We start from the raw sequence: 25,881 nt of genomic DNA, 5'->3' as shown, positions 1-25,881 counted from the left end.
AGGTAGTAATACCACATTGTAGCAATACTCTGTTTCAAGTAAAAGACCCACACTTAAGTAAAAGTACAAAAATAAAGCGTAAAAATAAACTTTAAGTACCAGAAGTAAAAGTAGCCTACTCATTATGCAAAAGGCTGAATAATGCATATTATATTATTGAATTGTAATTATTAATGCATTAATATGCACATCATTTTGATGTTAGAGCTTTTTTTTAAAACTATATATACTGCTGGGCAGCTTGTCAACATCACTAAGGGATCAATAAAGCCTTATCTTTATCCATAATAATACATCAGAATTTATCTGGTTCTGCAAAGGAACTTAAAGTATCATATAAATAGTGGAATAAAAAGTACAATACTTACCCCTGAATTGCAGTGGTATAATTGTATAAAGTAGCAGAAAAATGAAATACTCAAGTAGAGTACAAGTCCCTCAAGGATGTAGGTACAGTGGCCTACTAAATGTGAATAAATGTGCTGTACTGTCCACCACTGCCCAAGACCACCAGGGGCCCCCAGAACCCCCATAATGCATGGGCTGTTGTGATGTTACAGCATCGAAACACTGCATACTATTCACAGAAGGTTACAAACAGGGGGATTCATTCAGGCCCAGCAGCAGGTAAATCTGGTAATGGCTGGTTGCATTCAGTGTTGTGAAAATCCTCATTCATCATATTATAGAAAGAGTGCTGCTGGAGATAACAATGGGCCCCTGACGTTATGTCATATTAGGCCTCCAGTAGTAGGCTTCTATTTAAAGCTCTGCAGTAGTACTCTGATGGTGAAGGGCCATCTGAAATAAGTCCCCCTATATTCTCACTGACAACTACAAACTAGGTTGTCATAAATAATTAACTCAAATTATCCCCAGCAGTCATTTGTAGCATACTAGATTTTCCACTGCACACTATAACAAGTGATTTAAAGTATGATAATTCATCATATCAGTCAAGAGGTGATCATATGATAACTGATTCACTGTGACTGTACGCTGAGGTTTAAAAACAGGCACTCGGCCCCTGCACAGTTATGACCGATGATGACCCATCCGGGTTGCCGTAGTAATGCAAGAGTGTGGCACTCCTCCTCAATGAACGTTGGAAAGATGGCGACGGCATACGCACTAGCGAGAGTCAACTGTGCCGGCGGATAGAAAGTGCTCCAAAGAGACACAAATCCGCCTCTCTTGCAAAGATTTAACGGTGCAAAGTGTGTCTGGTATCGCTTAGACATGGTTTAGCCTATGCACGGCTAGGAACAAGAAGCCACTGCTGTGCCATGGAGCCTCCGGATCGCAACAAGCCCAGCAGGTATGCGAATTTGTTGAACAGACACTACACCATCAGGACCTCGCACTTGCCAAATAGGGAGCTGAACGTGACACCGCAGTCGGTTCTATGGAAGCGCTTGCATCTCTGAGAAATCGACTTCCTGTCAAATAGTGGTACGCGTGCAGTTACTGCATTTGCAACACTGGAGTTGCAAACTTTTTGGAGCAACATTTTCAGGCGTAGTTTGCTGCGGATATTATCTCCTCGTCTGATTCCCGGTTGCTAGAGAGAAAGGCAAAATGCTCGCCAAATGCTAAGGTAACATTACGGACAGTTATCCGCCGCTGTAGCAGTGCAACATGTCAGGGAACAAGCTAGCTAACATCTACTGTTAGCTGTCGCTTGTCACTTTATTGTTCAGCCGCAAGTTCGCCAACAGAAACTAACCGAGCTGAGGCTAGATACGTTTTGCAATGTGGGCTCTTAAGGTGGACTTGAAAGTGTGTTGTCTATTAATAGAGGTTGCCGGACCATGCATTTCATTTAACAACGAAGCAGAAACTTCGCTGGCTTTAGCTAGCATGTTGCTCCACTGTTGTTGTTAATCATCTAGCTAGACTTGGCGCTCGTGTTGTTGTCTCGCACCGCACTGCTGAATCATGATATGAGCTCTTTTGATTTATACAGCATATTTAAATGCATTTCTGAATTGGTTCATTATCTTTCGTTGTAGAGGTCAATAACTTTACCAATTTGTTGCAAATGTATGTGCAGCAGCCAGTGTTTCATCATGCTGTTTGTGTTCTTCACATTACAAGGTTACTGAACAATACATTTCTGCAATCTCGCAGGGGAATGCACACACACAGGCAGTCATAAGATGTTTTTGTGATATGTGCGCATCTCCTAATCGAAATGCCGCAGTGTTTGCCCCTGACCGCCGGCGACAGACCCTCAGGAATCTTGCTGTTATGTCTTCCCCCTCTCCTCCCTTCTCCTCTGCATGTCTGCAGAGCCAGTGACTCTTGAGAGCATTTATCACCTCGGATCAGCTCTGTCATCTGCCATAATCCTGGTTTTCAGCAAACAGCTTGTTTTTTTGTGTGTGGACTATTTCAGTAATGATTGAGTGCAGGCCAGTTGTTATTCCCCTGTGGCCACCCAGTCCAAGTGGACACACAAACAGCTTGCATGATTGTGCAATACTGGTCCTGTTAAAGTAATTGCTGTCTGACATTGTTGCACAAAGAGAAAATACTGAGTCATGCTATTGCTGGAAATATTTGTCACAAGTTGATATGATTACAAGAAATTCATCCTCATGTTTTTCCAGTTTCATACCCATGTTCAGTTCGTGCACACATTTTGGGGGTTGAAAGGCAAAGCATGCTCTGGAGAGCTAAGGTGTTTTACTTGTTAGCATATACTGTCAGGGAGCCCAATTTTGGCCTAAGAAGTTGTTGGAGTTACCATTTCTGCAGTAATGGCATTAGAAATGTATATGGCAGTTACATGTTACATGGCAGACGCTGCATAGTTTGCAGGAGCAAACCTGCGTTGTGTTCAGACTGCATAGCTCTGTAATTAAATTCAACCTTCACATGGAAACACGGGCCGCACAATATGCAAAAATAAGTTGTTTTAGATCCTTCTATCCACCTCGATGAGTGTGTAACACCGAATGTGAGGTTGGTTTAAACTGACAACTACTCGGACAAAGATGAGTTATGTGCCTGCTTGGCAATAGAGGGCTATTACTAGCGAGTACAGCGATCCTGTGTCACTAATGTCTTGTTCTCAAAGTCAGTCTGAAGACATTGTGGCTCACATGCATTCCAGAGATTTCAGGATGTGGTGTACAGTGCGCAGTGGATGGCTGCCTGCAGCCCTGGAGACGCTCATCACGGGTAGCACTCATTAATGCCTGCTTTTGCCAGGAGCACAGGCTGTGCAATACAGATGGACCATCCTCGAGCGTTTCCTATCTGCATCCTGTTTCTGCCCACACCTGCTTTGGAGAAATTAGTGCTGCTCTCACATTCTGTCACTCTCATCTGTCATTTCCTTTTAAACAAAAGTATCTTTGTAACTACTAAAACTATGCAATCGATGTTACTTAAACGCTGCAGAAGTAACATCATTGTGATGGAGGAGGAAAGGAAAGATGGTAGAGTTCTGCAGAATAACATCGTGTTTATCCATTTAATTTGACATTTATGACGTGCACAGCTGCAGGACATTGGAATGCAAGTTGAGACTGAAGTTGTTGCTTATGACTGTCTACAGTTACAGATTAAATTTCATAGGTGGAGCTGCTTGCACTGCATTTATGATGCAAGTGAGATAAGGTGAAAAACATGTCATTACACCATTTACCTCACGCTGCCACCCACAGTCTGCAATCAGCTTCTACATTTAGATACATTTACAGCATGCGACTTGTGGTTAATGGCATGAGCTTCCAGTGGTACAGTAAGGTCTCTGTCTTCCCTTCGGTTTATGATATTCCCTGCTGTCAAGTGATTTATAAGGTTAGATAGTGAGTGCAGCAGTATTTAAAAAAAAAAAGCACTGAGTTATGATTCTTATGAATTTAAGTGGCTGCCTGCATGTGGTATCATGTCTTGCAGAAGTAAACTCGTCTGTGGTGCATGACCAGAATGCTTTGCACAGTTACAGAGAAGTTGGGAGGTCCACTCCTGGCAGTGTCACACTGTTCCAGAGAAGGGTGGGGTCAAGTACGTCGTGTTCATTGTTTCTGGGTTATTTCAGCCTATGGCGCAAATTCTGATGGCTCTGTCTGTTAATCAGGGATAGGCTGCAGTTCAGAGATGCGTTCTGTTGTAAGTATGAGCCGCACTTCCACTGAGGTTTGGGTTCATGTGCACAAATAGGTTTTATATTCTTATTGCCTCAGCATTTAACTCTGGGCTGAAATTAGTAGCCAGCAGACACATCCTTTTTACAGTGGGGGGTAATCAAAATCTGGATTTAGCCTACCGAGCATCAGTCATGCCAGCATGACCTAATTGGTGGAGAGTGTGCTCTTACAAACCCCCGGCCTCCTTCTCCTCCTTTTCCTCTCTCTGAAAAAAAAAATCCCTTTTAGTTTGGGCATTGTGAGCAAGTGTGCTCACTAACCAGCTGTGTGCTATTCAGCTGTGGGCCTCACGGGCCACGTGTCACAACTATACAATAGAGCGCCCCTTCCTGGTACAATGGAGTGGATGGTCGGTGTCAAAGGTCAGGCCCCCCTGACTCTGGCAGCCCTTGGTATCACTGCTTCAGTCGCTATATAGAAAAGACTCTCGATTTTGTGCTGTTTATTATGCACTCAGTGTTTCTGCCTAGGGGCTCGAGCATTCCACTGGCCTTTATTGGTGCCCCAATGAGCCATCAGATGAGCCATTGAGACCAGCCAGACACCATCTGCAGTGATAATTCACTAGTGGCAGCCAGGCAGGGACAGCTTGAAGACCATAGTGCTGCTATGGTTAACTGCAGGGCACGCAGGCCTGTAACTCACTCTGTGCAGCCTGCGAGTAGGTTTTTAGGGAAAAAGCGAAGAATTCAGAAGAGGAATTTGCGCAGCCTTTACTGCAGGAGCACAATCTGTGCTTGACGTGTCTCATGGCAACCAAACAAACAACTGGCAGTGATGGCGTCATTGGTTCCGCTGTCATTCCTGAATGATTTAGTCATGCTCTTCTGCGTAGAGAAGTGTCTTTTTAAAGCTTGGTCTCATTCCCTCTCACATGCATGTACTATTTTTGTCCTGAGACACACATACCCATGCACGCTTTGAGATTTTTTCAAATCAGCACACCGTCTGATCATACTTTGATTAATGCTACTGATTGATGCAGGAGGAGGTTGATGGCATTCACTCTGTGTGCTCTCTCTATGCAGTTTCCAGATACCTGCTTTGATTTTTGCATTGCAAAAGCACAACAGTTTGTCTGTTGTTGTTGTTGTTGTGCTAAATCTCTTATTGCAACACACAAGATTGCTCACTGTGCCTTCTTGTGCCTGCATACTGAAAAGATCACTGTCGTGTCCTGCTCCTGCAGAACAAGCCCCTCCACAGTTTCCCGTACAATACACCCATAAAGGCACCAGTGTTCTTTCGTGCGAGAGTTTTTCTGTAATTTCAAGACTGTTGTGGTTAAGATGGTTGTGCTATTGAGGTGATTTTTGCGGTATGTTTCGTTCATGAAGTCTCAATTGCATCTTGAGTCCCATTGCTTTTTAAAGTTGCAGGATTTTTGCAGCAGGTGTCTGTTTGCGTCGCACGCAGTTCCACAGCTTCTCCCAGGGGACCCTGTGTGTGTGTGTGCACAGAGACAGATTCTGCAGTGGGGCAGATGGGCAATAGAAGTCAGGACTCTTTCTCTATGTGGCTCCTTGAAAAGCTTAAGCAAGTGATTTCCAGATTAACCCCCCTCCCTTAACACTCGCACACACTTCCCCAGCGAGCGTGTGGCCCTTTCAATTCTGTCCACACATACGCAAACAGGCGCGTGTTGGGGAATGCCTTTCAGTCAGATGATCGATGGAGAGACACATGGCGACCAGCATATAGAACGCCCGTTTTCATGCCCCTCCTCTGCTTTCTCTTTTTGTTTTTGCTGGCGGGGTCAGACCTTCCAACCCTTCTCTCTAATCCTGTTAAAAAACCCTCAGAAAGGCATTAGGGAACAAAGCTCTGACATTGTAATCTGGAAAGGCGTGCTGCCTGCACTCTCCCTTTTCTCTTCTTTTTTCTTTTCCTCTTTCCCAGAAGGAAGTGTTTCAAGTGATTATAGTGTTTCCTTTCTGCAGAACCTGATGCAGCATATTCTGCCGTAGGCTTTCATTAGCTGAAATTTGCAGTCGGAATGTTGTTAAGCAGCCATGATTTTCATATCTTTGTTATTGCTCTAGATTTACTGTTAACACATGAAAGTGACATTCTGTTGTGCATAAGCACTGTGTTTGCATTTGCTCTGACAAATTCTACACACTGAGTGTCGGTGCTCCATGAATTCTTGACTTGTGCCGCAGTATGGTTTATGACTTAGCAGAAAGAGTTAATGAGGGTTACTATTTCTCCCTCTCCGGTTAAGCCATTATGTTTACCTAGACCAAGAGTGGGTGCCAGTAGGGAACCCACAGCTTATTATTCTGCGTCTGGACAGCTGTGGTCGTGCACAGAGCATTGCTGCTGTGCATTTGGGAGGCAGCCAGCCAGGCTCCAAAGGACAGACAACTCGTCAGTCTGCTGTAGGTAACAGCAGACATTCAGTCTAGTTGCAGTTTAGCAACCTGTTTGCCGTGGCATTAGAGGAGATTTGCTGCACGCTCTGTTATGGGTACAAACAGCCCAGCACTGTTTGACCTTGCGCACGCATTTCTTTGGTTTCATTATCATATCACTGGAATAGTTTCATTATGCAAAAGCATTGGCTAGCTGTGAACAGCACTTCTAGGTTTCTGTGCTTATTGTAAAGATGCAGAGCTTGATAGTTTGTTCTGTCTGTTTTTGCCACAATGTCATTAAATGTTGGCAGGCAGGCCAAGCCAGTGGAAGATGCATCCCAACAGAACTCTGAGGTGGATGAATCCTGGGACTCTCCCAGTGAGGAAGAAGAAGCTCTGTATGGCACATCACCTCCTTATACCTCCCGCCAGATGAAACGCATGTCTGGCAAACATCTTAGAAACAGCCAGGCGAGGAGTGCTGGTCGATCTCCCAACAAGGGTAAGTTAATACTTCTATTCGACTGATGTATTACTCCTTTCACACGCAGTTTACATGCAATGTACCGAGTGTGTATTTTCTGTGTTTATTTCAGTTGAACTTTCTCCAACTCCCCTGAGAGAGAGTCCCAGGCCAGCGGAGGCCCCTGAGGAGCACAGTTACAAGCAGGGCAAGAAGCAGAGGGCCACACTGCGCTCCACGGAGAGAGACCACAAGAAGACGTTTGAAGGCTCCTTCATGCTGGATCCACTCTCTAAGTCAGGTCCCTTTGGTGCCCTCAACATGGATCCCAGGAAACATTACTTGAGCTTGGGCCGCAGCAGTTGCAAACTCCCTGTGTCTATGCCCCATATTCGGACCCACCGCCAGACCTCCAGGACAGACTGTCCCGCCGACCGCCTCAAGTTTTTTGAAACTCTGCGGCTGCTGCTCAAGCTCACGTCTATGTCCTCCAAGAGGAAGGAGAAGGAGCAGAGAGGCCTGGAGAACATGGCCTTCATGGGTCACAACAACGAGGTCATTTGGTTGGAGCTGCAGGCGTGGCATGCACGACGCTCCACCAGCGACCAAGACCTTTTTCTTTTCACAGCCCGCCAGGCCATCCCTGACATCATAAATGAGGTGCTGCACTTTAAGGTCAACTATGCCAGCCTGAGAGGGGCCCAGTGTTTAGGGCCTCAAGCAATCCAGGAGGACTATCAGAGTGTCCCAGATCTGGTCTGTGGAAAGGAGAGGGAGCCTGCTGTAGCAGAGACCAACCACTGTGGAGTAGATCCCTGGGGCTTTAGCGCCTTCCCCTCAACAGCGATGAATGCAGCAGAGCCTCTGGGCTCTGGCGCTGATTGCAGGGAGCACCTTCAGCGCCAGCGGCTGGCATTTGAGCAGGTTAAGCGCGTTATAGAGTTGCTGGAGTCTGTGGAAGCTCTCTACCCCTCTTTGCAGGCCCTGCAGAAGGACTATGAAAAGTACGCAGCACGAGACTTCCAGGGCAGGGTGCAGGCGCTCTGTCTGTGGCTCAATATCACCCAGGACCTCAACCAGAAGCTGCGCGTTATGGCCACCGTTCTGGGCATCCATGATCTATCCCGTATCGGGTGGCCTGTCTTTGAGATCCCTTCACCTCGCTGCTCCCGTGGCAATGAAGAAGAGGAGAATGAGGAAGATGAGAATGACTCGACAGCCACTTTTACAGCTGAGAGCGATGGAGAGGACAGGGATGCTGAGGACGAGGAGGATGTATTGGGACGTGTAGCAGAGGGAGAGTTGTCTCCCTCCCTGACTCCTAAATTTGCCCGATTATTGTCAGAAGAGGAGTTTCTACCAACTGCTACTGCAGGGAGTGTAGAAGCGATTGCAGGAGGGGGGGTATTCTGCCCCACATCCATCTACAGACCGTTTGTGGATAAAGCTCTGAAACAGATGGGACTGCGTAAACTGATCCTCAGACTGCACAAACTGATGGACCGCTCTCTGCAGAGGTCCAGAGCAGCGCTGCTTCGCCACACTCCTGCACTGGAGGTGAGGCTTTTTTTTTTTTTTTAACAGCACACTTAATGAATGCCATAATTTATCCAAGTCTTGCAATAAACAGGCCTAAACCGAACATTGGCAATATTACAGCTAAGTCAGTAAAAAATTATATATCCAGTGTAGTAGTATTATAAGTAGACTTTTCTCAGTAGTCCTTTGCTGACACACATGCACACACACAATAAACAAATTGATGGGTTTCTAGCTACAGGGAGTCTTCAAGATTATCACATTTTTCATCCCTCTAAATTTTGTCAGTGTTTCTATGCAACAGAAGATCATTTACAGATCAACAATTAACTTAATGAAAGTAACAATAATATAATATAGCAAAAAATCAAGCTATAAAAGTATCAAATACACATTTAAATGCAGCCTAGTTGTTTGCAGAAAAGCAAGTGACAGTTATTTTGATAAGCTACTAACCTTTGGATTCTGCAAAGCAATTTTAAGATGTCATCTTGGGCTCTGGGACACTGTGTCTCTCTGTGATGGCCATTTCATTTAATATTTTATTGACTGAAGATATAAATGAAATATTCAACAGATCAATCAAGAATGGAAATATTAGGTTTAAGCCCCAAATTAAAGCTGTGTTTTACATAGCCTGGGTTTTGGAAAAAAAAAAACTTACTTCTGTTTGCCCATTCCTTGAAGACAATTAAACAAGATAAAAGATCATCGACTTCCTTTTTGGCAAGCTGACTCCACTTCATTAAAAATCAAAAATTACATTAAAGTATTGTTTTAAAGAAGTCATGTCTGCTGTCAGGAATTGCTGTAAACTGGAGAGCAAAAGCAGTCAAACAGCTAATTGTCCTGTTTGCAGTGCAAATGTTTGTAATTTAATCAGGCACTTGAGGAAACAGCATTTGGAGCTTACAAGAAGCCCAGGCTATAAACAACAGAGCATGCGTTAACACAAGGCAGTAGGAGCAGTAAAGACCAGAGGACTGTTACTGAGGTTATTGCGATGACTAATCCGCTCATCTGTGTGTTGGAAAGTGTGATCTCTGACCATTTTATAGAGCATTTTAGAGAGGTTCAGACATTGACCTCCACCTGCAAATGTACAGTGAGGTCTGTGAGCATCTTGGGTTGCTGATTTGTTGAATGGGATTGTGTTTCTTTGCAGAAATCTAGAAAGCTAGTGGAAGATTTTTGGTGATGTACACTATGCTGTGCAATCCAAAGGGAGGCATATTTATAGAATCTTTACAGATGCCTGTCTGAGATTTGGCAGCCATGATAGATGAAGCATTGAAAACACAGTTTCAGTACCATTTATTAATATAGCTAAATGAAAGACTCGCTGAATTAACTCCACCTGATCTTCCACCCTCAGTTTGCAGACTTCCCAGACCCCATGCTGTACAGTGATTACCTGCCAGAGCTGTCGCGCCATGTGTCCTGCAGTGGACATGCTCTGAATCCAGAGCTCGGAGCAGACCAGGTGTCCTGGGAGGACTTGCTGGACATGGACCTCCCGTCCTTCCGGCCAGCGTTCCTTGTGCTGTGCAGAGTCCTCCTTAACGTCATTCACGAATGCCTTAAACTGCGACTTGAACAGAGGCCTGCCGGGGAGCCTTCACTGCTCAGTATCAAACAGGCAAGCAGCTGCTGAAACACACTCACTTCAGTGTTAGAATTAAGAGTTTTTAAGTCACTTTAAAACGGCTGAACGGTATAAATTATAAATGATTAAGCTTAGTGAATTTTGTCCTTAAAGAAAAAAATATTGAGATAACTATTGTCAGCATTTGACTGGCCACCACTGTCCTCGAAGACATTCATATATAAGTGCTAATCTGTGTTTTTACATGTGTTGTTTGCGCTCTGCAGTTGGTGCGTGAGTGTAAGGAGGTTCTCAAAGGAGGTCTTCTGATGAAGCAGTATTATCAGTTCATGCTGCGTGGCGTGGTCACTGATGCTCAGGGCTTGCAGACAAATGCCAATATTGATGAGTTTGAAGAGGATCTTCACAAGATGCTGGTGGTAAGACCGCTTACCCTTTTTCCCTCCTCTACTTCAAGTTACAGAGTTAAAATGTATAAGATCATTTTTGATGCATTTTCGGTGCTGTTTTTCTAGGTCTACTTTGACTACATGCACAGCTGGATCCAGATGTTGCAGCAGCTGCCTCAGGCTTCTCACAGTTTAAAGAACCTGTTGGAGGAGGAGTGGCACTTCACCAAGGTCATCACTCCTTATATCCGTGGAGGGGAGGCCCAGTCTGGGAAGCTTTTCTGGTCAGTCTCTTACCTGCAAACCAAACTGAAATAGATACTGTTTTTTATTCATTTAAGTTAACCCTTTAAAAATGGACGTTCCATGATCAGCTGCGGGAGAAAGTTTTTTGCATGATACTGTTTAAACAGACATAAAACAAAAACCATAATAGTGAAAGCATTCATTGTCTCTGCAGCAGAAATGCCTCTGGCTTTCACGTCAGTGTGTCATTATGTTAAAGCATACTTTTACCTTACCTCACCTGTCCTGTCCTGTCCTCACCTCACCTCACCTTACCTCATGTGTGGGGCAAACGTGGTGACAACATGCACTGGCACTGATATTTCCCTGTAATAGCCGCAGGAGATTGTTATTTGCACAATCCCATTTATGTCAATCTAAAATAAAACCCATAATAACTAGAACATTCATTCTTTTTGCAGTGGAAAGCTCAGGTTTTCTTCACAATGTCTTGTGTGTCATCATGTCGTACCCTTGTGAAGGTGTCAGTGTTACATTACATGCAGTGGAAAAATGCGAAAATGCAGAGTTACACCAGAGGAATGAATGCTGAAACTGTCAAAATGCTTTTGCATTCTGCACAAAAAAATGAACATATCTGAAAAACTAAATAATGTACATAGTTCAAATCAATTTTAGAGTGTTAAGATATGTTTTGTTTATGTTTCTACATTTAGAATTATTTTGGTTTAATACATTTTATGTGTTTATTTTGTAAATTTTTTTTGTCATTTTTGATTTTTTTTCCAATTTATGACACAAATACTTATCATTATGGTTTATTGACTTACATAAACTTTCACCTTTTAGCTTAGGTTGTACAGGTTTTAGGGATATGAAGCATTTGAATATACTCTAAGACAGTGGTTCCCAACTGGTCCAGCCAGGGGGTCCAGATTTCTCCTCAGTCATTAGTTCAAGATCATTAGTTTCATACATTCAGTGTCATACATGCATTTGGCCATGTCGTCCAGCTAGTTCGCTGTCTCCGTCAAGTAGCTGTCTATTAGTCACTCACTCTACAGCAGGAAACTGCACTCCAAAATAAAAGTTCTTTGCCTGAAGTTCACTGTACTTCAAAATAAAGTGTGTTTTTTACAAACTCGACACGTTTGCGAGTCATTTGTGGTCCATTCAGAATCGACCCAGGACCCACTTTTGGACCACGACCCACCAGTTGGGAACCCCTGCTCTACGAAATAACACAAATTTCAATGTAGGCACTGGCAGACCATTTCATGTACAGAGTTCAAGTATTAAAGAATAGGTTTGCTTTGATTTTTTTACGATAAGGAGATAATTACTACAGCAAGAAAAAACTGTTTCAATGGTCACATGAGCACTTGACTATGATTTTTAAGACATGTAACTCCCTCCTTTAAGAGTGTTACTGATGATGTTTGTGAAAGTGAGGAATACTCTGCTCTTTGCAGTGACATTGCTGGGATGCTGCTTAAATCCACCGGAGAGTTCCTCGATGCCGGCCTGCAAAAAAGTGGCAATGAATTCTGGGAATGTGCAGATGACAGCACCGCCTCGGATGAGATCAGGTCAGGGGGATAACATGGTTAAATAATCTGTTTCAGTGTTCATATATTTCTGTCCCATTAGAAGTGCAATGAACTTAAACCCTTTTGATTCCTCAAGGCGGTCAGTTATCGAGACGAGTCGGTCTCTTAAAGAGCTGTTCCACGAGGCCAGGGAACGAGCGTCCAAAGCTCTGGGCTTTGCCAAAATGCTTCGCAAGGTGAGAGACAGCAGTGAAGAATTTTTTACACCCTTGAAATAGAAAGCCACAACAGTACTGAGCTTGCAGTTTATCTGTGACCCTGTTTTCTGTTCTGTGGAGAACTGGGACTGTGTGTTCTGACACAGCCTTTTGTTTGATTCCCTTTGAGCAGGACTTGGAAATTGCTGCAGTTTTCAGTATCACTAACGGGGTGACTTGTCTCCTGGAGGCACTGAAGAAGGGAAACTATGTCAAGGTGCGTTTGCTTCTCTGGTAATTTTTACACATTACTCATCTTTCTTTTGTGTCCTCAGGTCGTTTATGTATCCGTTTATTCTCCTTCTTCTGTATCCAGGTTCAGATCCCAGGCTTAGAGGAGCTGCAGGTCTTTGTCCCCTGTGGCTTGATGGATCAGCGGGCTCTCATCCTGCAGCTTCTGAACGCTGCTGCTGGCAAAGACTGTTCCAAAGAGACAGATGAAATTGGAGAAGATGAGGCCTATCTACTTATGAGTAAACACGGAGCTGGGGACTCTGCTACTGATTCTGACTGGGCACAGTGGGATGGAGAGCTGCTCAAACTGGTCCCCCAGATGGAAACTGTTGACACTTTAAGTGCCATGAAGGTACATGACATTTTTATAAATTTAATCTGTGTGTACATGTGTGTCCGGTGTTAACCACCTTCCCGCTGGTCCAATGTGCTTTTTTAGGTGGAGGACATGCTCTTGATAGTGATGCAGTCGGCTCATCTGGTGGCCCAACGGAAGGCCTTTCAGCAATCCATGGAGGATGTACTCACTCTGAGCCGGGAGCAAACATCCAGTCAGCCTCTCATCGCGAGTGCTCTGGAGGAGCTCAAGGTACTTACATAACCACCCGCTCTGATTTCTGACCTGCTGAAACACTCATTTATTCTGTGTTGTTGGAAAGACAGGTGCATGTCAGTGTCCTACTTTCCACTGCATCTGTTATCAGCTACCCTGAATGTCTGCTCTAGTAACACTACCTGAAAAAAGACATCAGGCCACTATCAGGCCAGATACTAGAAGTAAGTCTCAAAAAGGAAGTCACTAAATGTTCCTATCGGTTAAATTCAGAGCCACGATACCACATGTCATTTTTTAGTTTTCCATTTTGTATGCTTTCACTGGTGGCTTTGAGGTTTATATTTTCCACATAACCTTTTTACTAGAAAGTAATAATAAAACTCTTCTGCTACCCCCATCTTTCTCTCTCCTACCACAGGATGAGGCACTACAGCTATGCATTAAGATCAGCACCGCCATCGACCGAGTGGAGTACATGTTCACCACGGAGTTTGAGGCAGAGGTGGAGGAATCCGAGTCAGCCACTCTGCATCAGTATTACAGGGAGGCGATGATACAGGGCTACAATTTTGCCTTTGAGGTAACTGTGACACAGTGCATATTTTCAAAGAAGCACATGTTTTAGATGCTACACATATAATCTATCCCTTCTTCCAAACAAGGCTAAAGGTGTTGGTAGTTATATTTTGCAAAGGCACAATAAAGCTGAAAGAATTGACTTCATTGTGAAATCATTACAGTACCACAAGGAGGTGGTGCGTCTGATGTCAGGGGAGTACAGGCAGAGGATCGGGGAACGCTACATAACGTTTGCCCGAAAATGGATGACCTATGTCCTGACCAAATGTGAGAGCGGCAGAGGCACCAAGCCCAGGTATGGCCTTACCTTCCAGTAGTTGAACATCAAATACATTTTAAGAAGGGTTCCCATGAGTCCTCGAAATCTCTAAAAGTATTTTGTGCAATAATAGAAACTGAATTTCTTTTGATAATGTCTGCTATCACTCTACAGGCTCATTTATACTTGTACTTTGGTACAAGTGTAATTCAGACGTTAACCGTCACTGTCCACATACTTCCATGCATTTTTTTGTGTAAGCATAGATACATTCAATAAATGGTGCTGAAAACAGAGTCAAAGGTTTCTGAAAACAACAAATATGGCGATGGTGAAATCGCCATATTTGTTATGCTGTGCCTTTTAATGGAGGCAGTGTGGTAAACAGCGATGGTCTGTGAGGCCATTAAATACATCATTACGTGGATGGAGAATTCCTTTTACTATGTCACCGATTTGTTACGTTCTGTCATTTTTTTTTTAAATGTCTTCGTCTGTCTTATGGAAGTATCTCCCTATGCTACACTGCCCCCATGATTTCTGGCACCGCTCCATTTTGTCTGCATCACTAAGCCTTTAAAAAACATGCACAAATAAGGACAACATGAACGCAGAGTAGAGACAGAAGGCTCCATCTGTGTATGTATACATATCTAACATTGAGCATGAATGAGCCTTCACACACCACGATGAAGAAGTGTTCACACATTCCAGCTTGCCGCTTGTTTTTAATTTAGTTTATAATTGTTTCTTGTGAGCTTCTGTTAAGTCTTCCACTTCTCATTATTAAAATTCTCAGTGTTATCACAGTAATTAAGCTGGTTTTGTGTCTCACACTATGCTATGCTGGGTCCTTAAATTTAAGGGCATAGGGCCTGCAAAATCCTTGGAAAGCCCTTGATGTTGGATGGTGAGGGAATCCCATTTAAGTAGTTTACTTATGTCTCCTGTTTGCCCTCTGGTTGTGTTCAGGGTCTGCCAGCTAGTGTTCCCGATAGGGATGCACTGAAATGAAAATTTGTGGCCGAAGCCAAATAATATTAAATGCTTGGCCGAATACCGAGTACCGAATACCGAACATCGTTGTTTAGTTTTTCATTAGTTTTTGCAGATGAACCCCCTCCAGATTAGTGTTGTCACGGTACCAAAATTGGGACCCATGGTACGATACCAGTGAAAATATCATGGTTCTGAGTAGTATCACGATACCACGGCAAAAATGAGGCAGATGTGCCTTTTGTCATTTATAAAAAGATAAATCACTTTTCTATAATACATCAATGATATTTCAATGGAATAAATTACTTATTGACTTATTCATACTTCAAAAACAGCATCAATAAGTGATTAACATAGGGGGGATCAAAATAAAATAAATAAATAAAATAAAAATCAACCAGCCACCCTCCTCCCCTGACATTACTGTCTGTGTCTGTGACCCCCGTTCAACCCACAACCAGTTGGATTCGCCTTTCGTTTCTGCTGCTGGTTGAAATCTGTAGGCTGCTCGCACGGTGTGCTGAATGATTTAAGCCTATTTTGCTCGCTCAAAACTATTTTTAGTCGCAAATGTGAGTGCTGTGACGGCGCGGATCGCCACACTGCCGACATTTTTACTCCGTCCGTCACGGCACGCTGTTTGATTGCTTTATCAAAACACACCGCTATTATTCGCCCTTGCTTTTAACTTATTCCACCGAATACCGAATGTGTGTTTTTTTGCAATATTCGGCCGAATATATTTGGTTACCAAATATTTGGTGCATCCCTAGTTCCCGAGGCAGCATTTAAGGGTTTGAGTATGCTGCTCAGGGTGCTGCAAAGAGGGTTAAAGCCGAGCACTCTGGTCAGGCATCAACCTCATTAATCAACTAATCAATAAACCATCCTACTAGTGCAATTAATCTTGGTTAAAGAAGCTAACATTGTTCCCCATCATCCTTAACAAGCTGCAGACTTAAGTCTTTTTTAGTTCATAGTAGTTGAGTGGGTTTGTTTGAGTGATAAATCCTCATCTGCCCTGCTGTATTTTTAGAACTATTAAATCTAAAACTAGATATATTCATCTTCTGTGTAAGAGTCAGGTCTTGACATTTTTTTCAGCCCAAGAGCTTTTGCTTGGAGCCATAACAAGCTGCCATGGCAACGTTGTACTCTGATAATAGACTGAAGCCTTTAGGTTATTTCACGGAGTACAACTGCAGCAGTAGCATGATGTTATGGAGACATGAAACAAAAATAAGCACACTTAACCATGAGCATCAGTCAGTTGTCGTAAAATTTGTATTATTTAAAAGTGCTCCACTATAGTACCTACTGTTTGTACAGAGGAGAGCACAAGGAGCTACTTAGAACAAATCCTTTAAGATGAAGAAGCTGAAATCGTTTCCATAATTAATCACAACTGCCAGACGTGTGCTCAGTACAGCACGACCCACTGGTGTGCTTCCCAGAGAAACATAAATGAACAGCAAATCCAGCTTTTAATCATCTCATATTTGTATCCACTTCAAAGTTCGATACCTGAATGTTGTTGAAAACTTGTGCTGATCCACCTGGAGGTGTTTTTAAACCTCAAATGTCAGATAGCATTCTTTTACTTCTTAATAAACCTACATGTTATATTCGGTTAAAACAGAAATTGTATAGGGGGAGAGAATTAAATGAGCAGAAGAAGGGTCATACTGATCAACTGTCATGTTTCACCTGCAGGTGGGCGACTCAGGGTTTTGACTTTCTTCAGGCTATTGAACCTGCCTTCATATCAGCGTTGCCAGAGGACGACTTCCTGGTAAAATCTCCTGTTTTCTTTCTACAAACTGCACAACAAGCTTGCTTTGAATACGCTGTGTTTCTTAACTACTGAATTGACATGTCTCTCTGCAGAATTTACAAGCTTTGATGAATGAATGTATCGGACACGTGATTGGTAAACCTCACAGCCCAGTCACCGGCCTGTACATCGGTAAGACTCTCTGTTTGTGACTTCCATATCCGGAGTTCAGGATTTATTTCAGTGTTTACATTCTTTCGGGAGTTTATAACCTTGGTGTCATCAGGACTGGGGTGTTACACAAAGCAGGCACAACGGTAATGAAATAATTACTCAGTTCCGAGAAGCAAAGAAGTAAGTGTGTAACCTGAAGGTTGTTAATAATACACTTTATTTGTACATGCAAAGAGCACAAGTGCTTTCCAATAAGGAAATTACACACCCTGAGAGCCTCACATTAAAATGCACATAAAACAGATAACAAGTGAATTTAACATAAAAGGACATTTAAATATGAGTAAAAACACAGAAGTGAAGTGCTTGGCTTCTGAATCCATAAGCATAACAGAGCTTCCCACTTCCTGATGAACACAGATTCACCACCAGTCTTGATTAACTGAAGTAAGCCTTTTTCAGCTCTCACTGTAGAGCGTCTTCCCGTGGATTTAACCTCATTGCGGGCTTTATCTGTGTCGGCCGCAACCCCAAGCTAACACCAATTTGTGGCACACAACACAGACATCCTTTCAGAATGATAAAAATAGTAAGAAACATTGAATGCATCATAGCTCAATATCAGCAAAACCATAAAATTTGGTAAAACATCACATTTTAAAAGAAAAGTGCATGTATCAGGAAAAGTTATAGCTAGTCAAAGTTTTTAGCTGGCCTCCCTGATATGTATTATCATCCATAGTTTTGGGGCACAATTGCCAAAGGTTGCATCCCTGAGGTTCTTTCAGCCGTTGCTGGGAACATTCAGTAAACCAGCAGCAGATGATCACAGTGTTCTTGAAGGCAAATGGTTAACAAGGGACTTGGCAATGTATCTTTGTCCCGACCCATTTAGGACTTTGTTTACAAGAAGGATCATAAAATCAATTTTGAATGTTAGTCAGAAACCTCACTGATTACTCAGACTCCTTTAAGCCACTGCATCCTGCTGCATAATGACTCAGCAGAAAACTGTGGTTGCCCTGGGCAAGTGTTAAAATGCACTATTATGACTATTAAGTATGGTGTCACTCTCAGCAAACATTTCCTGATTAAATAAAGACAAAAGGCAAATTATTACAACCAGGCCAACTGCAGAATGTCACAGCCTTGTTCATAGAAAAATAATGCTACGAAATCTTTCCACCAAATTTTGCCTAATATAATTACCAGCAGTGACAGTGTCGCAATGGCAGGAATTGTTTTGGCCGTGTGAGTCTGTGTTTGTGTCATCACGGCAAACTGTGATTCAGATTGCACCAATTATAGCGGGAACTACCACAGAAGTGCTTTTGAGTACTTTCTCAGGTGTCTGTGGACAGATTTTGTCACCATGAACGTGCCAAACGTGCAAGATCAAACTTTACAGGCGTGTGGTTGAAATCCAAATGAATGTTCGGTCAGAAAATGGGTGTGGTCCAAGCAAGAGGGCCAGAAGGGAAGCAGCCATTGCCCCCCCCTCTCCCACTTTACACCCTTGGCCCACATTCATTTTAGGTTGCGGATTGCTGTATTGTGGCTGGAGTGATCCCATCGCAAAAGAGTCTTTAGTTTTTTGACTGAAAAGGTTGATTTGACATTGATCGAGTAAAGCAACACAGTCCAGAGGCTTTCATGTGGTGACATAACCACCTGACCACTGGATGTATGTGGTTATAAAAATATGAGCAATTTGCCCTCCAATTGCAGAATAATGATATTTCTGTCATCTGTAGTTCATTCTAGATTTCTCCCAAACTACAAACAGGGTTTTCTTTTGGGGATGTGGTGACTAAATTGAGCATTGGGTGTGTTTCTTCTCAGCTCCCAGGAATAGTCCTCGTCCTGTAAAGGTGCCTCGCTGCCATAGTGACCCACCAAATCCCAATCTGTTTATCCCTAATGCTGAAGGTTTCAGGTAGGTGGTTACAGTTGTTTGAGTTTTCAAAGTAATCTGTGTGCTTACTGTGTTTAATACTCTTTCCTGCATGGCTCATCGTGCCTCATCATCTCTGCTTTGTTGCCTACTGATGTGTTTGCTCTGTAGTTGTTGAGCTTGTGTGTGTGTGTGTTGTTGTGTGTGTGTATGCTCTGAGTATGTCAGTTTTTTGTATAGTGTCTGAGTGAGTGTGTGTGCGACTGTCTGTCCCTCAACCAGCATCCCAGTCTCACACACACAAATATGTACACACATCCCACTCAAGTCACCTTACCTCCCAAGGCAGCGCTCCTCAGTTTGTTTTTTCACCACACAGCTCTCGGAGTCTCCCCTGCGACCTCCGGAACCAGCTGTTCCCCAACGGCCCTCGCCCCGTCCCTCAGGGCCCGGGGGAACACAGCCACACGAAAGCACCCAGCAGCAGTCCCAATGACGTCAGGTAGCCTTGCCCCCAAGTCATCTGGTAGAAACCTGCTGTCAAAACAAAGTCTCAGATACAAAAACAAAAGCAAGCGCTGAATTTTTATTAGGCTCATGGAAATGGACGGAGGAAATGCTTCCTGTTAAGTTTTGAAATATGTTAATTGCAGAACATTAAATAGTGAAATTCAAGAGATGGAAAAAATGAAACACTGCTTATGCTAAAACTCTTACTGAAGGATGTATTTTTTTTATTATACTAGTTAATGTCCTATTATTGGGTTTGTAGCTTTGAATTATATGTTTTATTGGAAGTTTAATGATTTCCTGCTTTTAGCCCTCTGATTGCATCTAAACAAACTCTATAAATTTGGATATTTAGACAGATATTGGATTACTACTGTATCCACAAAGTCAGCCTCCTGTTCTTTGCCCAGGCTTTTTGCATTTAGCATCAATCCTTAGTAGTTTTAGTTAATATTTTTACGTATAGTTTGGATCCTCGGACAACAGCAACCATTTTATTAAATAAAACAATGAGGCATTTCCCTTCACATTCAGCCTGAAGTGTAATTATACTTGAAGAATTGGATTTTTAATGCATTGATGCTGCGTTTACAGCATGGCTGTAAAGATATGACCACTTTAATCACTATAGACTTGCTGTAGCTTCAATGAGGTGCTGGAAGATGCATCTGAATAATATGCATGGCATTGATGTAAGCTATAAAAGATAATCTTATTGAAGAGAAACCTCAGAATGGACCTAATAAACAGTGTTCCGAGGCTTAGAAGTGCTAATGTAGCCTTTCCAAGCCCTGCTAAATGTCACCAAATGTGGCCTCACGTGTCTTGTTACTGGTCAAAGGAAGAGACTGTGATTGTTGTGCATGGTGTGAAAATGGAAAAAAAAAACAGACACTACCTCAATGAAAGAGTGGGCTATGATATTACGCTTTTAGTGCTATTAACATCAGTCTTGCTTTGATGCTGGTGATTCACCGCCATTAGATTTTTGGCTTATTTGTGTGCGCTTTAGAAATCAGTACATGCACTCTAGAGATCTAACCTTTTGAGTGTGATTGAGCTGGGTAATGACTCTGATGCATGCTAAACTGTTAATGGGTTTCCAAAGGCTGAATCTTTTTTTCCCTTCAAAAGTCAGATGGTTTAATCATTTTTTTTAATATTATCTTGAACCTCTATACTGTCTGGCCTGTGTAGAATCGTGTGTTATTTGATTGGTTTGATTATTTATAGTTTTTATGCGATTTTCATTTTAAGTCTGGGCACATTTTCCACAAAAGCATCTCAAGTTGAAGATGACCTTTGTCTCTCTTTGCAAGTCATCTCATATCATTAAGATGCTTTTAGGAAGCAGTGCCCTGTGCTTTTTAATTTTCCACAATTAATTAAACGTAAAGGACTCACTTAGTGCATGAAATTTCATCAAGAGCATACTCAGACATTTTGAGAGCATAAAAACAAAGTGCAGTCTTGGCAGAAGAGACTGCACTTTGTTGACCCTACACGTGGCCATAAACAGAAACCCCCAGACCGAAACATGCTGTCTGACTCAGTGGGTTTTGATTGAACCACAGTGTTGCATCAGTTTCTTTCATGTTCTTGCAGGGGATCCAGTTTCCACGAGAATGACCGTCTGTCGTCGGTTGCAGCAGAGTTGCATTTCAAATCTCTAAGCCGCCACTCCAGCCCTACAGAGGACAGAGAAGGTGGGTGCATTCACTGCTATGCGTGGTTTGATCCACATTGTGCATATTAACATTTCTGTTTGGCTGACTTTCCTCTTGGGATTTCTCTCTCCAGAACCCTCCTATCCTAAGGGAGACCCTAACAGCGCTGCACGGCGAAGCTGGGAGCTCCGCACCTTTATCAGCCAGTCCAAGGGTGAGATTGTTGTTGTTGGATTGACTAAAACATACATTAGTGAATGCTTTCCAGCGTGAAAGTAATAATTTCCTGTCTCCCATCTCAGACACTGCAGCACGGCAAAGCCCCATGGAGGCCGTCCGTCGCTCCATCCGCAAGTTTGAGGACAAACGCTATGCTGTGATGAAGCAGCGTAACATCATCGGCCAAGTGTGTCACACACCCAAGTCCTATGACAACGTTATGCACGTCGGGCTCAGGAAGGTGACCTTTAAGTGGCAGAGAGGCAACAAGATAGGTACGGCTACACACTGACTGCTTTTGTCATGAGGTGTGTTATGTAATGCACATGCAGGCAGTGATGTAATGTTTGTGTGTAACAGGTGAGGGCCAGTATGGGAAGGTGTACACCTGCATCAATGTTGACACTGGTGAACTAATGGCCATGAAGGAGGTATGTACTCCAGCAACGTCAAGTTCAAAATACTCATAAGATCTGCAGGTTGTGGTTAACACTTTTTTTTCTCCCTACCAGATCCGATTCCAGCCGAACGATCACAAAACGATCAAAGAGACTGCAGATGAGCTGAAAATATTTGAAGGCATTAAACACCCGAACCTGGTGCGATACTTCGGAGTTGAGCTCCATCGGGTACGACGCACACGTTTATGACGGTCCAAATATTGCATGGTGCAAACTGAAGCTGGTTTGATCTAAATTGTTATCCCCTCACCTGTCAGGAGGAGATGTACATCTTCATGGAGTACTGTGACGAGGGCACCCTGGAGGAGGTGTCCAGACTGGGGCTGCAGGAACACGTCATCAGGCTTTACAGCAAACAGATCACTACGGCCATCAATGTCCTCCATGAGCACGGAATAGTCCACCGTGATATTAAGGGTCAGTGTCACTTAGTCTTTCTCATATTTTCTTTTCTTACTGGAAGTGCAGGAAAAATTCTGAATGAACTCAGCATCCATTTTTTATTTTAATATCAGGAGCCAACATCTTTTTGACGTCATCGGGCCTGATTAAGCTGGGTGACTTTGGCTGTTCAGTCAAGTTGAGGAACAACACTCACACCATGCCAGGGGAGGTGAACAGCACGCTGGGAACAGCAGGTTAGAAATGATATCATGTGTGTGGTTTGAATGCCACCACCAGAGGTCACTGTGGTTTGAGATTTATTTCCTTTTCACCAAAGACTGTTCACCAACATGCTGATTTATTATGAAAGTGTGTTTTCAAGTAGTCACGGTAACCCTTTCTGTATCTTATGTGGATACAACAATCTTCATTTTTATTTGTTTTTTATGTGTCGTCACCTAAAACATATTTTCCATTGGATACATGGAATTATACACAGATGTATTTCTCAAATCTGCTTGTTATTGTTTCACTGATTAATAAATTCTAGTGTTTAATAACTTTGTTCTGCTCTGTCATAATCAGCATACATGGCACCTGAAGTCATCACCAGAGCAAAGGGTGAAGGTCATGGACGAGCAGCGGACATCTGGAGTTTGGGCTGCGTTCTCATTGAGATGGTGACTGGAAAGGTAAGGAGTGATGGAACAGTGCATGATGCGTTTTGCCTTAGTCATAGATCCTTAAAAACCTCACCAGCTTATATCTTACTCAAGGACTTTTCTATGCTGCAATTATTCTATGCTGTAAATAAGCTGGGCTGAAATACTAAATCAATTTATGATGCTCTCAGTCATTATGGTCCTTCTCTGGAATTCTCTACCACAAGATCTGTGGTCTGTTACAACACTGTCTTTTTTTAAAAGCAGACTAAATACATATCTTCTTTCATAAGCCTTTGGTGAGGTTTAAATTGTGTGGTTAATCGGCAATGCATTTTATTTTTTAGTCATTTATGTTATTATTCCCTTTGTAATAATACCTTATCTAATTTATGTTCCATTGTACTTACCTTCTTATATTACATGTTCTTATCTTATATGTTTCTGTTCCATCCTTATCTTTTGTTTTTGTGTTTTATTTAAAGCACATTGAGTTTACGCCTCTCGTATGACGTGCGACATGAATAAATTTGACTTTAAATTTGAATGCACAATATGATGAAGGGCGAAGAGTTCTTCTTGATAAGACCCCATCATGACATGTATATTTAGGTGATAGAGATGCCATGATTAGTTTAGGGATATTCCCTCCGATGAAGTCTAGACGATGGCGGTGGAGGTGAAGAGAGGGATGGCTAAAGGAGGAGGATGATGGGATGAGGAGCGGGACTGGGCAGTGGATGAGCTGAGTACTGAATGTGAATGGGATGAAGGAGGGTCACATCTGTTCGTCCTACAAAGACTACTGACAGCAGCAGGGAGGAGGACAGTTTAAAAAGTTGACAACAGCAATATGATTTACTAAAAGAGATTGTTGCAAAATCTGGGTGGATAAACTTGAAGTGACGCCCATAGTCAGCTGATAGAGTAGAAGCCGGAGAGGAGCGGAGAGAATTGTGAATGAAATGAGAGCATTAAGAGTCTTCCTTATTTAACTAACGCTAAGCTTCATTTTTATTGCCAAAGAGAGATGCATTGTGGATTAGCAGTGGTTCTGTTTCAGTCCAGTTACATGAAATTGAATGTACATTTATATGAAGTAGAGTTTCCATTTGAACGTTCTTTGTAGCAGATTTAAAACAGAATGATTTGCCTGTGAGATGCTGTTGCGCTTTGGCAGCTTTGGTTTCAAACAAAATCTATGATCTTGGTAGCAAAACTGCCACTTCCACAGTAGTGAAATGATAGTGGTTCTTTGGGTTATTTGAAATAGCTGTTTGAAAGCTTCAAAGCCTCCTGCTAGTTAAGCCTGTCACATTCATAAGATTTTAAATTAACTTCTTCCTTTCTTACCACTTCAGGAAATTCACTTCACCAAAAACAGAAGTTAAAAAAACCCACAAGGAAATGATGTTGTGTTTTCTACCTTTATCTCAACCTGCAGAGGCCCTGGCACGAGTATGAGCACAACTTCCAGATCATGTACAAAGTGGGCATGGGCCATAAACCTCCCATCCCGGAGAAGCTGAGCACAGAGGGGAAAGACTTCCTCGGTCACTGTCTGGAGAGTGAACCCAAACGCCGCTGGACAGCTAGCATGCTGCTGGACCACCCGTTTGTCAAGGTGAGACGTTGCTATGGCGTAAAATTAAAGTCAGTCCAGTTTACGAAAATATCTCTCTCCCACTACAGCTTCTATCTGTTGTCTGTTTCAGGTTTGTACGGACGAAGAGTGAACGGACCCTCCTCTGCGGCTTTTACGTTTACAAATTAAAGCACTACTGTACATGCTGTTGGCAAAAAAAAAAAAGAACTGTGGACGCGGAGAAGAGGAAATTACAGCTGAAGGCACATGGAGTTAAACTGAGGAACTAATACAGTATCATTTCAGAGGACAACTGGACCTAAGGAGTTTAGGGTTGTTGTGTCTTTACGTACCCATGAACTGGGGGGAGGAGGGGCAGGGGTGGGACTGTACATACTGTAAGAATAGGATTGGCTTTAATTCTTGTATAAACAATATTGTAAAGTTAAAGTAACTATTGCCACATTTGTTGTACTCACTGGTGAAGAGACCTCTCAAAAGGCATTGAGGAATACTTTTTTTTTTTTAAACAAATGGGAGGGATGGGTGGGGGGACAAATCTATGGCACTTTTAAACTGTTCACCCAAGGGGCAGTGGAGTAGACGAGGGAAGAATCTTATTTCAGTCGCCCTTTAAGGCTGAAAAAAGGTGTGGTAAACCTCACTGGATGGAAGGACACGCTGGTTTACCTTTATGAAATGAGCAACATCCAGATATTCAGATTAATTTATCACTTGTCATTTGACAAGAGCGGGCACTAGAAGGATTTTTTTTAATGTATTTTTCTTTGCCTTTGCTGAGGAGTAAATGTCAAGTTAGAGCAATGTTCAAGTGTACTGGTCGCTGGCGAAGAGCTGTTCATGTGACTGGAGCGTAGCCAACTGAAGAGGAGAAACGGGGCCTGCTCTCCCTCCCTGCTGCTGAACACAAAACATCCACACAACCAAACACAGACACTGACACACACACACCACAACTTCTGGTCCTCTGCTGCTCTTACAGTGTTTGCTATGTACAAACAATATTAATAAACCAATCGTTTTGTTTTTTTTAAATGAAATGTGTTTGTGTTCTTCCTTCATGAATATACCATTTAATTTCAGTATGACATCACTTTCAAAGACATGTAGTTTAATTTTGAGTTGTCAGTATAATCTTTAGCTGCAGTCTTATTTGAGGCATGATATTATTTTGTCTCATGCTGTTCTAAATTTTCCAAAGCAAATTGAACACAAGCTGCTTGACGCTGTCCAGTTTCATGTTTTCATCTTTGAAGACAAAAATTACAGGTGTCTCTCCCAGTGATTACTACTCTGTTGTCAGAGGCTTGCAGAGAAGTAGCTTCTGATGTCTTCT

At 42.7% G+C, this 25,881-nt stretch overlaps 1 protein-coding gene across 3 annotated transcripts; it reads left to right on the top strand.

Annotated features, from left to right (window-relative positions):
• Positions 1-1,103: 1,103 nt before the first annotated feature.
• On the top strand, positions 1,104-25,585 carry map3k4 (mitogen-activated protein kinase kinase kinase 4). Of its 3 annotated transcripts, none has more exons than XM_050071232.1 (27): positions 1,104-1,318; positions 6,829-7,019; positions 7,114-8,537; positions 9,895-10,158; positions 10,392-10,544; positions 10,641-10,798; positions 12,233-12,349; positions 12,447-12,546; positions 12,701-12,784; positions 12,884-13,153; positions 13,241-13,390; positions 13,776-13,937; positions 14,098-14,231; positions 16,908-16,986; positions 17,082-17,160; positions 18,985-19,078; positions 19,416-19,538; positions 21,152-21,252; positions 21,347-21,427; positions 21,516-21,707; positions 21,793-21,863; positions 21,945-22,061; positions 22,151-22,310; positions 22,409-22,531; positions 22,863-22,969; positions 24,384-24,563; positions 24,655-25,585. In XM_050071232.1, exons 1-27 carry the CDS (start codon positions 1,287-1,289, stop codon positions 24,673-24,675), a joined length of 4,767 nt encoding a protein of 1,588 aa, XP_049927189.1. In that variant the 5' UTR covers positions 1,104-1,286; the 3' UTR covers positions 24,676-25,585. The 3 variants fall into 3 exon arrangements, with proteins under 3 accessions (XP_049927189.1, XP_049927192.1, XP_049927190.1); XM_050071233.1 differs by lacking the exon at positions 1,104-1,318 and adding an exon at positions 1,408-1,597; XM_050071235.1 differs by lacking the exon at positions 19,416-19,538.
• Positions 25,586-25,881: the final 296 nt, after the last annotated feature.

This window comes from Epinephelus moara, chromosome 19, assembly GCF_006386435.1.
Source record: "Epinephelus moara isolate mb chromosome 19, YSFRI_EMoa_1.0, whole genome shotgun sequence".
NCBI classification, from domain to species: Eukaryota; Metazoa; Chordata; class Actinopteri; order Perciformes; family Serranidae; genus Epinephelus; species Epinephelus moara.
This window is presented reverse-complemented; position numbering and strand designations above follow the sequence as displayed.

Bases quoted from the DNA above. Each gene is read 5' to 3' on its own strand.
- map3k4 (XM_050071232.1), top strand. From the start codon at position 1,287: ATGGAGCCTCCGGATCGCAACAAGCCCAGCAG. The intron at 19,079-19,415 runs GTAGGTGGTTAC...TTCACCACACAG, and splicing joins CCTAATGCTGAAGGTTTCAG to CTCTCGGAGTCTCCCCTGCG. The intron at 21,428-21,515 runs GTGAGATTGTTG...CTCCCATCTCAG, and splicing joins CTTTATCAGCCAGTCCAAGG to ACACTGCAGCACGGCAAAGC.